We start from the raw sequence: 16,707 nt of genomic DNA on the forward strand, positions 1-16,707 counted from the left end.
CTCCCAAAAGAGGTTTGAAAAGTGAGTATAAAGTGTAACCTGTATTTCAAGTAGTTGTGAGAGGAGTTAAACTCTTGCTATAGCTGATAGCTTAAAAATGTTTTTAATGTGTCGAGTTGAAAAATATTTTGTCTTCTCTGCAACTGTGATAATATCTTCAGAATCCCAGAAATTATTATGACACTTTTTTCCTTGATTGTAGTACTGCATTTAAATGACAGGGAAAAAAAAGTTACTGTGTTCTGTACAGTTTATCTCCTCTTTTTTTGCCTTTCCTGTAGGTGAAATAACAATGGATACAGTATTATCCCGACTGAAGCAGCTCACCCCTGATGAGCTTAGAGAAGAAATTCTGAGAGCAGGACTGAAATGTGGGCCCATTACCTCAACTACGAGGTTTATTTTTGAAAAAAAATTGGCTCAAGCGTTGTTGGAGCAGCAAGGAGCGCTGGAGGAAGAAGGATGTGCTCCGTCAGAGGAGGCTGCTGGAAATGTGCCGTCTGAGAGCAGCCGGGCGGAAGCCCAGAGGGCTCGCAAAACTCCAGCAGCAAGTCACAGCAGTGGTGGAAGCGTTTCTGAAGATGCAGACTTTGGGTACTGCGTGGGTCTGAACCCACCAGAAGAAGAGGATGTGATGCACGTGAACTGTTCGGCTCCGGTGTGTGGAGCGGCGTGCGTGGATTCACAAGCGAGCGCTCAGACCCCGTCCAGAGATCCTCCGCTCTTCTATGGTGTTTGTCCGGTTTACGACGACATCTTGGCAAGGAACGGTAAAGATTCATTTCCGTTATTTCCAGTGATAAGCATTTTATTTCCAGTGATAAGCATTTTATGGTCGTGTCTAAATAGACCTTTCTCTGTATAGCAGGCGTCACCAACACCGCTCTGTTAGTATTTGAAGCATGGATTGACGTTGTTTGTTTCTGTAAATAGTATTTATTGGCTCTTCTGAGGCATAGAGACACATTTATAAGACATCCTGGATATTCTCCTAAGGATATTCATATATCTTAATTTGAACAAATTAATGTTAATGCAGAAGGAGAGGAAGGAGCTTTTGTTTAATATTTCAGGTTCTGTGTAGAGGTCTTCACGTGGCCATTTGTGGTAGAGAAACAGTTTGAGAGCAAAGCTGGAAGGATAGTCACGAGATTGTAATCTGTTTCTAGGAACAAACCCGAGATTATCGAAATAACTTAACTTTGGTCGTACCCTGTTGCAGAGAGAATCCACGTTTATGAAGATAAAAAGGAAGCTCTCCAAGCTGTTAAGATGATTAAGGGTTCCCGTTTTAAAGCTTTTTCAAACAGAGAAGATGCTGAGAAATTTGCTAAAGGAATCTGTGATTATTTCCCATCTCCAAGCAAGTCCTCTTTATGTTTGTCTCCAGTGAAAGCGGGATCATTTAACAGAGGTAGGCGAGGGTGTTCATCTGTGCAGATGCAATATACAGTCTGTTAATTTTTTGTGAGAGAAGCAACAAATTCATAACCAAAATACTAGTAACAGAAACAATTTCAAAGGGTGAAGCATCTTAATAAAAGGAAGTCCTTGTAGAGTGGAGGTAAGATAAGCTGTAAACGAATGTTAGGTAGGCTCCAGAGCTTACTCACCAAATAAAATCACTGGATAAATAGATATTACATTAGTATTAATTACGTTTTTACTCTGGAATAAATTAGAAGTAAGCAATAAAAAGCGTATTTTATATTTTAAATGCACATCTGGTTTTACTTCTGTTTAAAATGATACTGTCACTGGAAAAAGTCATCCTTAATGTTAATTGATGCTTTTCCAAGAAAGGAACACCACAGTTTATATATGGAAATGAAAAAAGGAGTACAGTGTCTTGGAATTGTGCCATTTCTTTTGTAAAGAACTGCCACACAATCTGTGAAAAGACAATTTTAAAGTGTAAGATTTGGCCTTCATCATATGGTTTCTGTGGTCTGTGCTATGATAAAGTAAACTGGTTACTTTTTTAAACAATTGTTCTTTCTCTGGTTCACATGAATTTTACTCTAAAGATGTTGCTGTTCTTTTAAAGCTGAAGTGTTGGTCATGGCCTGCATAGATACGTCACTTCGTAGTCTGTGGTTACATTTGGTAGGATTTAATTTTAGTCATAGAATTCAGGATTTTCAGGTTTAACAAGATGCTGATAAAATTGCGCAGTATATTAAAACTGCTTTGTTGTTAAATAAATTTGTAAGTTCAGAAATAAAATGGTAAACCTGGATCACGTTTCCCAGTGTTCCCAGTTGCTAGATTAAAAGGTCACAATAGTAACAGAACTGCAAAGGCAATGTTAATGTTCAGAAAATTCTTGTATCTTGTTGAATTTTGCTTTTAAGTTTGGGTGGAAGCAGATGAGTAATTACAAGATTTACCAGTCCCTATTGAAGAGTGAAACAGTTTTACAAGGTGTTTAAATCCTATTCTCCTCCCTCCTCATTACTAACTACTAGTGTTTTTAAATCTCTTGTCATTGACCTTTATTTTTTACTCCTGTACATTAAAGATGCAAAGTGAATGCGTATTTTATATTAAAAGCTTATTTTCGTGGTCTGGAAAGATGTTACTTGTGTTTTGATAGATGGCTTATGCTCCCCTGACACTGAAACTGCTAATAAGGAGAGAGCAAACAGTTATAAAAGTCCACGTACTCAAGATCTTACTGCTAAACTTCGGAAAGCTGTTGAGAAAGGCGATACAGCGACATTTGCAGAACTTATTTGGAGTAACCCTCGCTATCTGATTGGGTCAGGAGACAACCCGACAGTTGTACAGGTAAAAAAACCAAAAAAAAACCAAAAAAACCCCAGGAAAATCCAAGTTGCGATTTAGTGATGTAGCTTTTTGAGGCCTGATAAGCAGGGCTAGAAGGAATGTTGTTTGCTGCTCTGCCCATGGGACACCTTGTTTCCACCAGTGCAGCGTTTCTGGTGTTTATTGGTAGTAGCTGAAAGCGAAGAGAAAGGCAGCAGCTGCGTGTGGTGTGTGAGCCACCCGCCCTCACCGAGCGCTCCTTTTGCTCCAGAAAAAGCTGGAGAAGCTGAGCGTGCGGTTCTTTACAGAAAGACTGGGTTTGTCCAGTAGTGAATGAATACTCCTGTCTTTGTATAGTACTGATCTCCTCCGAATAGTCCCAGTGGTTTTTTAAATAGAAAGATTTTAAGGCGCAGGGTTGAGCCAGGCCTGTACCTGGGTGTTCCCACAGCCCTGCTTGCCCAGGCACCAGCGTTCAATTTCGAAACCTGCTCTGCGTCTGAAATCCGTGCATAAGGTACAGTGTAGCAGACACTGACAATCTCACTTTAGCGAATGACTTTGATCAGACCAGCTTTGTGAAGCTGTTGAAATTTTGTGTGTTACAGTGAAACGAGTTTTATATGTGTATGCAACCATTTTCCTGCTCTTTCTATCCACTGAACTTCCTATCTTCTTTTATTAAGGAATATCTTAATATACCTCCTTTGCCACAGTTTTGGCCTAGGTGTAAAAAAAGATGATATCTGAGTGTAAGAATAATTAATTGTAAGAACAATGTGAGTATAAAGATGCATAAGTCTTTACGTTATCATATAATTTACTGAAGTTCTGAATGCTTACGTTCTGTTTTGTAAACATCTTCTCCCAATGAAATATTAAAAAAATAAATCTAAGGCTCAGTGTGGGAAACTTCGTATTTTCACAGTTAAATTGGTGAAGCATATGGCATAAGGAAGTTGTTCAGAATTCAAGTCATTCTAATGTTTGTCTTTTTTTTTTCCCCCCAGGAAGGGTGTAGGTACAATGTCATGCACGTTGCTGCCAAGGAGAATCAGCCTGCTGTCTGCCAGTTATTACTGGACACTTTGGAAAACCCGGAATTTATGCGGCTTATGTATCCAGATGATAATGATATAATGTTGAAGAATCGTATCCAATATATTGTTGACCTTTACCTTAACACCCCAGATAAAATGGTAAGGTTCGAATGTTTGCCAGTTTCTTATGATGGAAACACCTGGAAGGTGCAAACGATGTACAAGGGAGAAGGAAAGAGAATAAAAGGGGACAGTTGTAACACAATGAGCTGTTCATGAGTTTTGTGGGTTCTGATAATCGTTATTCGGTGGGAAAAGCTGTGTCAAGAGCCCTGATAATTAGTCATGACTTCTATTTACAATACATGGGATTGACTTTATCGTGTTTCCAAATGCATGTGAATTTTGCCTTTTTCCCACTGCAGGGATTTGATACTCCATTGCATTTTGCCTGCAAGTTTGGGAATTTGGATGTTGTTAATGTGCTTACCTCACACCCAGCTATTGTAAAAAATCCAAGAAACAAATACGATCAAACTCCAGCAGAAGTAAGTCTCTCCATGTCCACAACAAACCAGAATTGTTGTGCCTAACTGTCATTTCTTAGGCTCACACGTTTACTGCTGTAGGTAGAGTCCCTGTAGGAAGATACTTGTGTCATGATTAGAGTTTGGATTTTTGATAACATTAAAAATACTTGATGCTGATTGTGTCTGGGGAAAAGTTCTAGATTTTATGATTCGTTGCCTTTTCTTTACAGTATCTGTTTTATAGATATGAATGAATTTTAGTGGTTTGTTCTTCTGTGAATTAAAAGTACCGAGTGAGATGGGTAGAGGCCAGTAATGTGACTGTTCAAAGAGAACACCCATTGCAATTGATTTGAGATTGATGTCTAACAAACAACTAAAATTATATTAACAGGTAGTTTGTGAAAGAAGCAAGAATAAGTCTGCAGAATTGAAAGAAAAACTAAGAGAATATTTGAAAGGTCTGTATTCAGTTTTGTGCTTTATCAATTCCTGTGTTTTGGCTCTTTGCTGTCTTCCATTCTGTTTGCTTTCTGTAGCATTCCTGTTCATAAATGATGCTGCTGTACAGTGCTGTGAAAACCAAAGAGAAATGCTGAAACTAGCAAGGAACAGAAAACTTTTAATCTTTGTCATGGTCAGAACTCTTCCTGTGTGGATCACAAGGTTATCCTCACAGCTCCATAGCGTAGCCGTGGCTCTTACTTAATTCAGCAAGCCTGGAGCAGAATGTTTAATCTAAAAGCTGACAAAGGATCTTTGTCGCACTGGAGAGTCGTGTAACTTCTTTGGCATAAAACTTTTCATTGTTTTGTCACATGTGGGTTTAGATGTTTGGAAAAGGAAGTTTCAAAATTTGTCAAAGATCCTTAGGAAAGGAAAATATACATATATATATATGTGTAGGTATATACATAGATATGTGTGTATGTATATACATCTGTATGTATGTACGTTTCGGTGCAGGAATTTTTGTATTTGAGAGAGAAGGGAGTCTGTAATAAAATACAATCTGTAAGCAGGCAATAAATATTGAAACAGTGAGTTTGAATTACAAGCAGTTTTACTAATGAGATAAAGTCGGAGGGGTAAGTATATAGGTGGGTTGATATTCTAGGAAGAAGCAGCAGGCTAATGTAACATAAACTCCTTAAGAAAGGTTTGTATTATTTATTTTAGGTCGATACTATGTACCGCTCTTAAGGGCAGAAGACAATTCCTCAGCTCCTGTGATTGGTGCGCCCTGGTCACCCGATCAGATAGATGATACCCCCCAAAGATCTGTGTCTAAATACCCTGGCAGCCCCAAAGATCCAGTGTTGTCAATAAGAGCTTTTGCAGGCCCCATGAGCCCCTCAAAGGTAAGGAGAGAACTTCGTATGACTCTAATTTTTCTTTTTTTTTAAATAAAGAACCACTGGAAGATCCGCCCACGTTTCATTGTGTGGGGTAGCTTGCTCCTGTTACAGGTTGTCGCGCCCTTTCTCTTGAAGAGGTGGATCTTCTGCCATAGAGGAGAAGCACTGAAACTTTAAATGTTTTTTATTGCTGAAATCATAGAATCATGTGCTATAGATAAGAAGAGTGGAGGTTCAGTCAAAAGGAAGTTGTTCTTTTTCTCATTGGAAACTATTCACAGAGCGCTCTTTGACACACTTGTCATTGTCTTAATGATAATTGCTCTAATGTCCTCGTCTGAAACAAAGCCTTTCCGTGTGGCTGTGAATCGAATTAAAAAATCTTAACTATATGTTATTTCTAGAAACTGAACCTGGATGTGAGAGGTAGTTTATCACCTCTGCTTGTTAATTAATATTTTTTTCTAAATGAAAAAACTGAGGACGAAGTAGTAGGTGTTGGGGTAGTTTTGCGGAAGCGCTGGTTGTATAGTAGAAAAGCAAAGTCTTTCGTTTTCAGGAGGAATACCAGTTAAATATGTTATAAATTTATAGGCATTTCTTTGAGTCATTTGTTTAATATGAATGTGCTGAAAGTACGGCAGCTTTAGAAACGGTGAATAAATACAATTGATGACTTTCTGTCCTCTAATGCTTGAATTCTTCAAGGGCTGAGTCTTACCAAAATGCTTAATGCTTTTTCTTCTAAATATTTGTGTTGGTCAATTTTCTATTCACCTGACAGGAATGTAAGTATATTTTGTACTCTGAGAAGTTTTGCCTAGGGTGTAAACAAAGCCTGATTTTCGTGCCGACAGATACTTTTAATATCTGGATGTATTTCTTAATACTTGTTGCTGACTTTTATCATTTAAAGGCATAAAGTTTGGAATTTTCTCAAAATCTATTGTTTTATTCCCTTTAGGAGTTCAAATTTAAAATAAAGAGCAAGAACATATTCTAGTAAATGTGGCAAGTCTGTGGAATTAAATATAGAGACATAGAAGTACCAGCTTTGCATCCTAGAAACCAGTGGCCAAGAGAGTATTTGTCATTAAATAAAATTCCAGTCACACGGCAATAAGACAGAACCTGTTTCCTGCCACACACGAATTAAAACGAGGCAGACTTAGTATCTGTGCAGTTGGCTTTCAGTGGATTATAGTCCTTACTCTTTTAATGAGCAGTTAAGAAATCAAAGTACTAAACCCGTAATACTGGGAGGAGTAACTTAAGATCCTGCGTGAGATTCTTCCCAGCTAGAGTTGTGGCAGAACTTGAGTTGTGTGCGTGTAGACAGCAAACGGCTCAATGTCTTCTAGACCTGTGGGTCGATGTTTAGCCAGCACTGGCTTAGCTTCATGTTGGGGGTGGGAGTAGTGTTTTTTAACGATTCCCTTTTTTTCAAAAGGCTGAAGAATTTCGCAGGCTTTGGAAGACTCCACCTCGAGAGCGAGCTGGCTTCTTTCACAACGTCAGGAAATCTGATCTGGAGAGAGGTGTTGAAAGAGTTGGAAGGTATCTAAAAGACTGTCAGTATAAAAAAATTAGCAGTAGACAGAGCGATTGAAAGCAAAAGATGTGTGCTGAGAGTACAGTTATTACTCGTTGAATAATACCTTAGGGCCAAAGTTACTGGCAGAAATATTTATCAAGTATGTTGTAGTTGAATTTTTACTGTATTTTTGTGTAAACAAAATAGCTAAAATGTGAGACTTAGCCTTGGAAATAAAGATATTTGAATTATTATTGAATGCTTTTGCTAAACATTTACGTGCCTGATTTGTCAGATGTACAGTTGTGCATAGCCCGCTTTTTGTGTAAAATCGAGGGGTTGTTACAAAGATAGAACGACAAGGCCTAACACCAGGGTTTTACCCTGTAAAAGCTGCGTGTTGCCCTACGTGCCCTTGCTGCTGAAATACCTTGCATCGGCAATGTATGAAAAAAACATGCTTTGTAAAAAGCTGATTAGATTTCTTGGAAATAACCCCTCACTTCTACCTTCTCCCAGATAGAAAAAGCTGTTGAAGGGAGTATCGTTCAAATTGTGCTGACATCATCTCTGTCTGATGTCTAGATGCAGTCAGCTCAAAAATAGCAATGTTTATGGTGCTAACTCTAAGAATAGTGAATTAAATGCGAAAAATATTGTAGAAAAAAAATAGATGATGCTGTGTTAGCTGAGGATGTCGATATTGCTTTTGCAGACTGTTGATTGTTGCAGAATTGTGTTGCCTAGTTAATAGCAATATTTATGGTGCTAACTCTAAGAATAGTGGATTAAATGTGAAAAATAGTCTAGAAAAAAATAGATGATACTGTGTTAGCTGAGGATGTCGATATTGCTTTTGCAGACTGTTGATTGTTGCAGAATTGTGTTGCCTAGTTGCACGTTTGTCCTCCTATTAATAGCTGATAAAATGTGTTCAGAAAAGTTATTGTCAAACTAATATTTATGTCTTCACAAATGATTCGTTTTATTTTATTTATTGCAGGGAGTTAGCTCATGAACTGGGGTTCCCGTGGGTTGAATACTGGGAATTTCTGGGCTGTTTTGTTGATCTGTCTTCCCAGGAGGGGTTGCGAAAGTTAGAAGAGTACCTGAGTCATCGGGAAATGAGCGAAAAGGCTCAGGAGGAAACAGGGGAAAATGAAACCTGCAACAGATATAAAACTCCACATCCTTCTGGTAAGAAAAGGGCAAGTGCTGCAAACAAACAGGTTGTACCTGGGGAGAAGAGGGAGAGGTTTTTACCTTGGTGCCCAGGGGAAGTGGTGTTCACCTGTTGTGGTTGCTGCTATTAATCTGTTACACAAACGCTTTGGTTAATGTGTTGGACAAGGAGCTGACAGCACTGTGAATGTAGAATTAGTACAGACCTCATCAGACATCCGTTATCTTTTGTACGCAGTATTTTATTTCATTGTAGCCTCCAAATGAAATTCTTGAAAGAAAACCTCTGTCTTCATGGTTTTTTTTCACTCAGATCACTGGGGAATTTGTCTTAGAATGATACAGAATAAAAAACTTCTTAAAATGATAGTTCTTTATAGTTGAGAATGAAGGACACGCTGAACAAAACCCAGGAAAGCTTTCATACCTTCTTAGGCCGCTGCTTGCCGTGTGTTGGTGGAAGGCACACAGTAGTCCCAAGTCCTTGTGCTCCTTCTTCCCTCCCTCCTGGGCGATGGTAGATACAGAGGGGCCCTGGTACTGGGATAAACCTGGTCTGACAAGGCCCCAGAGGATGGTTGTTGGACTAGTCACAAGCCTTTGAGCTTTGGAAGAGATGAAAATACCAGCTCTTCTACATTAGTAACACTTTTCTACCCTGTTGTGCTTTATCCTGTCTTTATCCTTTGTTGCTGGTTGGTGATGGGAGTGAGGAGTGTAGGAAGTACGGTTCTCAAATGACTGGGATAGAAAAGATTGTTTACAAAAAAGGTACCACTGTCACGTTGTCATTTTGCATTTGTAGCTGCAGTTAGGTTAGTTCATGCTGTTGCATAAAGGAAATTAGAGAGGGCTTTGAAAATCAGGATGAGGCATAAAGATTGTTTATTGGATTTGGTTTCTGGTGAAAGTCTTCTTATGTGTTGCTCTTATTAAAATTGTTTACAGGCAAGAGTAGGAAGTGCTGCAATTCTATTTCCGTTGGAGCATTTTTGGATGAGGATGATGATGACATGAGCTTAGAAGAAATTAAAAACAGACAAAATGCAGCACGAAATATCAGCCAACCTATTGTGTCCAAAGAACCGAGCATTGATGCTATTGGAGATGCAGGGTGTGATATCTTGTCGATGGAGCGTACAGTCAACATTATGGAAACATCCGATCACCCCAGGCACTATGGAAAGGCAGCTTCTTCCAGCAAAAATGGATTTTGTAACCCTGTGTCCAGTGAAAGGATAATTAGTGACAGAAAGTATTTGCATGACGAAGAGTGCCTTGTGTCACCCGTTCGCAATTTAACGTCAGAATTCGAAAGTATGTCATTCCGAGACCAAGGCGTTGCAGGAGAATCAGATAAAATCACTGGAAAAAATGAGAACGAGAGAATTCTGTCTGAAGGAACAAGTCAGAGGAGAGTATCCCAGGACCACATGGATAAGACCTGCCGTGCAGTTTCACTGGCAAGTCCTGCCGAACCAAGCGTTACAGGTAAACCTGGAGAGACCAAGTTGAGGACAGAGCACAAAACACCATCAGAAAAGGAACCTGGAACTCGGGCTAAGGAGGCCCAACGTCAAGAACTTTCTTCCCAGAAACTTCTTACGAAGGCTGCACCCACAGATGACAATTCAAAGAAGTTATTCCTGCTTGGGTAAGAGTTGTCTTAACACTTCTTTGTCCTTCGGTTTACGTGTGCAAAACAAGCTGCTTTTTGTATTAACTGACAGGGAGATTGAGGTGCTGTGATACTAAGCAACGCTAATTGCAGTCAGCCTTGAATCACTGTCTTAAAGTGCTTCAGTGCTTCAGCCAAAGAGTTTGAATCTTGCAACTAATTACCTCAATTATTGTATCTAAAACAGTAATTAATAAAGAAGGAAGGAGAGAAGTCTTTGTTTCCAGTTCAGCTTCAGTTAACTTTGCTTGTTCCCATTCATTTGACTGGCTGGTGACTTCATGATGAGCCTGACTTAGATTTAAAAAGTGTTTACTGCACTCTTTCAGAACTTAGATTTTATGAGGCTGCTGTGTACTAATGGACAGTCATTTCTGTGTGGGTCTGCTGGAAAAATTTCATTTAAAAACTATGTTTTGTAGAGGAGCGTGTGCAATTTGTTTGCTTATATCAAAAATAAATAACTGTTCTGGAATTGAGATGGTTTATTGCCTGAGCAAATACGTAGTTCATTTTTCATCTAGTTTTGTTTCTGTTCCAGGGAGCAACCATCCAAGCTGGATAGTGATGTCTTAGCAGCTGTAGAAGCCGTAGAGATTGATCCACAGAAATACCCGATGACTTACAAATGGAAGCAGGCGGTGCAGACGTACTCTTCATCTGACAGACAAAGGTACTTGTGCAAATTCAATCAAATGAGTTGAAATAACATTTTTAGCAGGTCAGCTGCAGAACACCATGAATAGCTGGAATTTCAGGCCTTGTTGCTCATGGAAACCAAGTTTTAAATAGTGACTTTTATTAGCTCTTAGGGTTTCCCAAAATGAATCACCAAGCCTTGTGGGCTGGTGTCTAGTTAGTGTGGAAGTTCACTGGCGCTGCAATTCAAATTCCTTCCATTATACTGCAGTTCCACAATTTCAGGACACCTGCGTAGGTGAATCGGACAGAAAATGAAGGTCTCGAGAGCAGAATTGTTTTCCAGTTGGCAAATGTGTCAGTTTACTGGTTTGTTACCTAGTACTTGGCTCCTGTGTGGGTATTAACGGGAGCTGTGCTGTCCGCTGTAATGCAGGCTGCAGGGCAAGAACGTGGAGTTGCTTTGGGGTTCTGAGGTTGGTGTAGAGTGATGTTAAAGCAGTCTTCAGGCTTACTGTGGTCATTATTTTTACCTTTTAATATCCCAGTCCACAGGAACTGTTAGTGTCAGTGGTGGCGTTTGCTAAGTTTTTAGCGAGAGAACGTTTTATTTTGCTACCCAAAATGGCAGCAGACTGCGTTCGAGGGGATGCCCCCATATGTGTTAGGTCATTTTACATGTTTTATTTTAAACACTGCTCCTTTTGGGAACACTGAAGAGTCTCTTGCTTAGAAAGCCTACAATTTATATTTAGTCATGATAAGGTTCTCCGAAAAGAAAGAGATGATCCAGTGCCACACAACAACTTGGAAAGGGGGCACGAACAGGAAGCCATCAAATTACCTGTACTGACTTCTGTTCTTTTGTTTCTTCTAGCTTTCTGAAATGCATTAAATTCCACTTACGAGAACTATTTCCACTATCAAGTTCTCAATACAGATACTAAACATTGATCTTTCAAAACATGCTTTAAAGGCAGAACCGTTAGGACTGTCAGAGCTAAAACTGACTGGCTTTATTGGCCACAGGATTCAGAGCAGCTGAGAAATGCAAGTTAGTCGGGATTGGAGCAGGAGGAGTAGTGTGGAAAGAGTTGAAACCACAAGTGACAAGGCTGAAAGAAGTGCAGCTGGTGAGTGGAAGGAGAGATGCTGCCCTGTGCTAAGCACTGGGGAAAAGAAGCTTTCTTTTGTCCCTGTACTTCAGAGAGTGTAGCTGTAGAAAAAATGAGATTTTTCTGTCATTTAAAGTGGAGTAGAAGCAGGGAAGTATTTTCATATACCTGATGGATGTGGTGCCCTTGGACCGCTTCACTTTTCAAAGTCAAATTGTCTTGTTCCGTGATTAATTTTTTGAAAGAAATAGGCTAATTGTCAGGCTTTTTTCATTCTTATTCCACTGTCCGAGAGGTCCAAGGTGCTAAAAATTTAGTAGTAGATTTTGAGGTGTAATCACTGTTCCGTCACACAGGTGAAAGTGATTACTGTAATTATTTGACAAGGCCAGGCTTGCTCTGTCAGCTTCCTTTGTTGTGCAGTGCTGCCTCTGCCAAAAGCAAAGCAATAACACACCAGAGCACTTTGTGTTCAGATATGTAGGATTTCTGAGTGCAAAAATCCCACGTAATGATACAGATACCCATAGGTCTGTCAGAGGGAAATTATTTTCAAAAGGTTTTACACAAGCCAAATGCATGCGGATCTTTCACAGTTGGAGGGTGAATGCGGTTTATTTCTTTTTTTTTTTTTAAATACTTTACAAAATATGTTTAGCTTATAGCATATTTTCTGTAGTGTCTTATCTTAATCATGTCACGTACAATAGAAAGAATAGATGCTAGAATCAACCTTCAGTCATTCTGCCTTGCTTAAGATAAAAATTTAGAGAAAAAGGTTTTTAATTTAACAAAGGAGGTATTTTTCTCTGCTTTCAAAGATGTTTTAGATCCTAGTTCTTACTGATTTAAGAACAAATGTGATATTTACTGCATAGGGAAAGGATGTTACTTCTGTGGCATCCAGAGACAATGATTATTTTGTACAATGTTTCGAAGGGGGATGCTTCAGAAGCACCCCTGTCTTTTCTTAATTCCATTTGGGGCCAATGACGCCTTAGTGTTGAGGCAACACGTCTACCTACAATGTATTGTGCTGCTGCTGGGTCTTCTCAGCCCTGCCTCTTACCAGCTCGGATTTTAATGTGCTGGTGGTTATTTCTAAGTTCTCCAAGTGACACCGAGTAAAAGCAGTGCTCACATAGTCGTTTTTCTTAACAAAATGCAAAATAACGTTTTCTTCCTTCCAGTTGGCCAAGTCCAGCACTAAAGGCAAGATTCAAGTCCCAAGCCGTCGCTGCTGGGCTCCCAAGTGCTTCAGCGTATCCCACTTCGGGCAGAAATAGTCCCGTAAGAGGAAGTCCAGGAAAACACGGCACCGCCACCTCCTTCTCTGCAGACCCTGGGAGCCCTGGACGCTACAGTGCAGCTTGTGTCAACCACCCTCTGTTAAAACTGCGTTATTTTTCAGAGTCTCCTGCCCACTAAAATGTGATTCGTGTTCCTGGGACTTGGATTAGATTTTCATTGTTAGAGTGGAGGAGAAAGCTACAATGTTACTAAAGTGACATGAGGTTTGTACTCAGCTATTTATTTTTCCTCAGTTGAGGACAAGTGTATGTTTAAAAAAAAAAAAAAATTGAATATATGTCGTTATGCCATATGCGAGATAGATCACTGGTGATATGCAAGAAGTTAGTGACAGTCAGTGCAGTTGTCCAGTAGCTACGAATTAACCGTTGTTGCCAGCAAAGCGGTGAGCTGAACCTTCTCCTAGATCCGGTGGCATTTTACTGTCACGAGTTGTCATTATTGTAATGAACCCGTTAACCCTCAGCTGCATTTCCCTTGCTTGGGTAGTCTGGAGGAAGCACATCAGGAACAGAAATCGTAGGGGAGGGAGCTGATGGCAAGAAGTGAAATGTCCTTCCATTTGCAGGGGGAGAGCTCAAAGCGAAAAGCCCGAGACAAGGCCGGGGTAGCGAGAGCTTCCCCGAGCTGAGTGTGGGTGTGGAACCCTGGGCAGACACAGCAAGTAGCCGGCAGTTGGGGCTAGATGGTTGGACACACACTCACATACACACTCACATACATATGTGTACTTACACGTATTTACACAGAAAACCTTGAGTCTTTGCTTGTTCTGAGGCTGTTAAAAACACCGTGAAATAGTGTGTGTTTAGTAAAGGGGCACTGTAGAAATTACTGGCATTCCTTTAAATGTTAGTTTGAAGATTAAAAAAATAATCTAAAAATTAGCTGGTTTTTTTCCCCCACAGCAGCTTTTAACGTTAGCAGATTTTAATAGTTATTACACAAAAGCACATCAGCAATAACTTCAGCAAGTTTACCAGCAACGTACCTTAATGGTCTAGTTTGTAATACATTAGAGTGGTGGCCAGTGACCCACGATGTGGCTTCTTATTTCCCAACTGTGATGAGAGAGGAATTAAGGACTAAAAATATTTTTACTGGATCTAAGCTTTTACTGTGTCTCTAGTCTGGATGTGGTGATGAGTTTCTGTTAGAGCAGTCAGGTTTTATTCTTTAGCCTTCTCTAAGTGACTGGTTTCGACAGTACGACGCAGAGCTTGAAGGCGGCTTTTCAAAACCCGAGACAGTTTTATGCATCAGGCTTAATGGCTGTAACACTGCTTGAAAGAATGATTCCAGGGTCGGCGGTCTCGCCTGTCAGTAGCCGTCTCCTTAAAACACAAAACGAGCCAAACCTGGCTATGGTCACAACGCAAACCCGAGCAGAAAATTACAGTCTGCCAAGGCTGTGCCAGGAACAAGGGATGGATTTGGATTTCCTGGTGCCACACAGTGAGTACACGTGGAACCTCCTCGGCTGTCTCTGAGGTGTGTGGCCAAGGCCAGGCGGGCAGCAGGCACGGGGCCAGAGGGCTCGGGCCTTTCACCACCGAGCCTCAGCCAGCCCCAGCCCGGAGGCGAGGCCAGCGCTCGGAAGCTTTGGAGGCTGTTGCACACGGCAGCGTGACTGTTGGTACGCAAACTGTGCACCCTTCACCGGGTCCATGATTCCGTACTGCACTTAATGCTAATAGTGCCTTCTGTAACATATTTTTTTTTTTTTTAATTAAATTCTTGGGGTTTTTTTTTTTTTTCAGAAGTTTAACAAAAAAAAAAAAAGTGGCATCCACTTACTATGGGCACATAAAAAACCAGTTTTTCTTCTGGGCTTTCTGAACAACATATTTTAATGTCTCTCTAAGTTTGATTATTTGGTGTGGTAACTCTCCAGTGTGGGAGAGCGTTTCTATTTTAGAAAATATTCTTAAAAAAAAAAAAAAGGCTTACTTAGCTCTTTCGTTATGGTTAAGCCTATTTCCAGTGAGCTGGACATTAGCAAGAGCTACTTTACACAAATGTCTGACAAGTCAGTGCTAGTGCAGACAAGAAGCTCTGGGGTAGGTGGGGGTGTCATTCTTTGAGACATTTAAAAAAAAAAAGAAAAGAAAAAAAAAAAAACACCACACCAAAACCCAGCAAACATAAGCTGCTGTGTTACCAAATATATTAACTGACTTTTTCATAAGCATTTGGGGGTTTCTGGAGTCTGTTTTTTTTGATGCAGCAGTCCCTGTGGTCTCAACTTTAACTACAGTTTTACTCTGAAGAGTTTGGGGAGGGACTTCGTTTGTTTATTTGTATTTTTTATTTTTTTTTATAGTTTTGTTTTCTTTTAAAATAATTTAATGTAAATTATGTCCTTTGGTCATTCTGGAGGAATTATTCAGATGCTGAGTAATTGCCTAAGACCATATTCCAGCCAAATTGAGGTAGCAAGTTGCTGTGCCCGCAGCTGCTGGTCACCAGCCTGGTCCTTCAGGAGCTGTCCTGGGGTGACCTTGTCCTGCCAAGTGACAGAGCCGGGAGGCTGATGCCAACACTCTAGTGCTTTGTCCGTCCTTACCTTTGCTTTCTTTTTTACTGTTTCAATGTGTGTTACTGGTATGTACATGTAGACAGAAACACCCCCCCACTACCACCACCACACCCTTGCCTTTCACTTCATAGTTTTGATTTGGTCAAGATAACTTTCTTTTTTTTAAAAACTGTGTTTTATGATGTGCGTTAGTCCAGTTGTACTGTATTGTAAGAGGTCATTTTTCTAACAATATATTTACTTGAGCTATTAAACATAAAATTAGCCATTTATAGAGCAGTCATTCATGATTGTGAAGAACGTTCTGCCACACTGAGCCTGGACCCTTTAAATCAGATTTATATTGCTTGAATTGTTTTCTTTGCCAAAAGTTCACTTTTAAAGGTTCAGAAATTTAATTGTGGGTTGTTTTGAGGGGTTTTCTTTTCTAATTATACACTGTCATGTTAAAAAAAAATACAGTTCCCCCACTTTCTATTGAAAAAAAAATACATTGAGTAGCTCAGTGTGTCACCCTGTGCTTAGTGTATGGGGCGAGGCGAGAAGGTGCTGGGTTGGTGCCGTGGTGTGGCCTTACTGCCACACCCACACACAGCGGGGTGTGCGCGTGTCCTGACACTGGCCTGTGCCACTGGCAGTCAGAATACTGTAAATTATGTATGTACTTAAATTTTAAATTTTGGGTTCCCCACACACACAAATAAAAAATGCACAGAATTTCTTATCTCACTAGCTTTGGTGCTCCTGTTCCATGTAGTGACGAGTGACACAGGCCTGTAACTCCCAAAACGTCCTGATCCAAAGGGTACAGTAGCCCCCTTCTGTACCACGCTGCTGCAGAGCATGGTGGTTAACTCCAGGCCAGCTACTTGCTGCAGTTTACATTTCAGCTATTAGGAGTTAAAAGGACCAAGCTGGTAAACAAAGTGTTGCCCAAGGCACAGTCTGGTACAACCAGTCAACTGAAGAGACAAGGAAGAAAGACAGACCAGTTATTTTATTCAAAACTTTT

At 40.2% G+C, this 16,707-nt stretch overlaps 1 protein-coding gene across 1 annotated transcript; it reads left to right on the forward strand.

Moving 5' to 3' along the window:
• The first annotated feature begins 292 nt into the window (after nt 1–292).
• On the forward strand, nt 293–13,273 carry ANKLE2 (ankyrin repeat and LEM domain containing 2). Its single transcript, XM_009879326.1, has 12 exons — nt 293–770; nt 1,223–1,414; nt 2,597–2,790; nt 3,780–3,968; nt 4,235–4,357; nt 4,734–4,800; nt 5,519–5,700; nt 7,148–7,254; nt 8,235–8,428; nt 9,362–10,067; nt 10,633–10,764; nt 13,036–13,273. The coding sequence occupies exons 1-12, from the start codon at nt 293–295 to the stop codon at nt 13,271–13,273; spliced, it is 2,802 nt and encodes a 933-aa protein (XP_009877628.1).
• The last annotated feature ends 3,434 nt before the right edge of the window (nt 13,274–16,707 follow it).

Source organism: Apaloderma vittatum, unplaced genomic scaffold (assembly GCF_000703405.1).
Source record: "Apaloderma vittatum isolate BGI_N311 unplaced genomic scaffold, ASM70340v1 scaffold10912, whole genome shotgun sequence".
Taxonomy (NCBI): Eukaryota; Metazoa; Chordata; class Aves; order Trogoniformes; family Trogonidae; genus Apaloderma; species Apaloderma vittatum.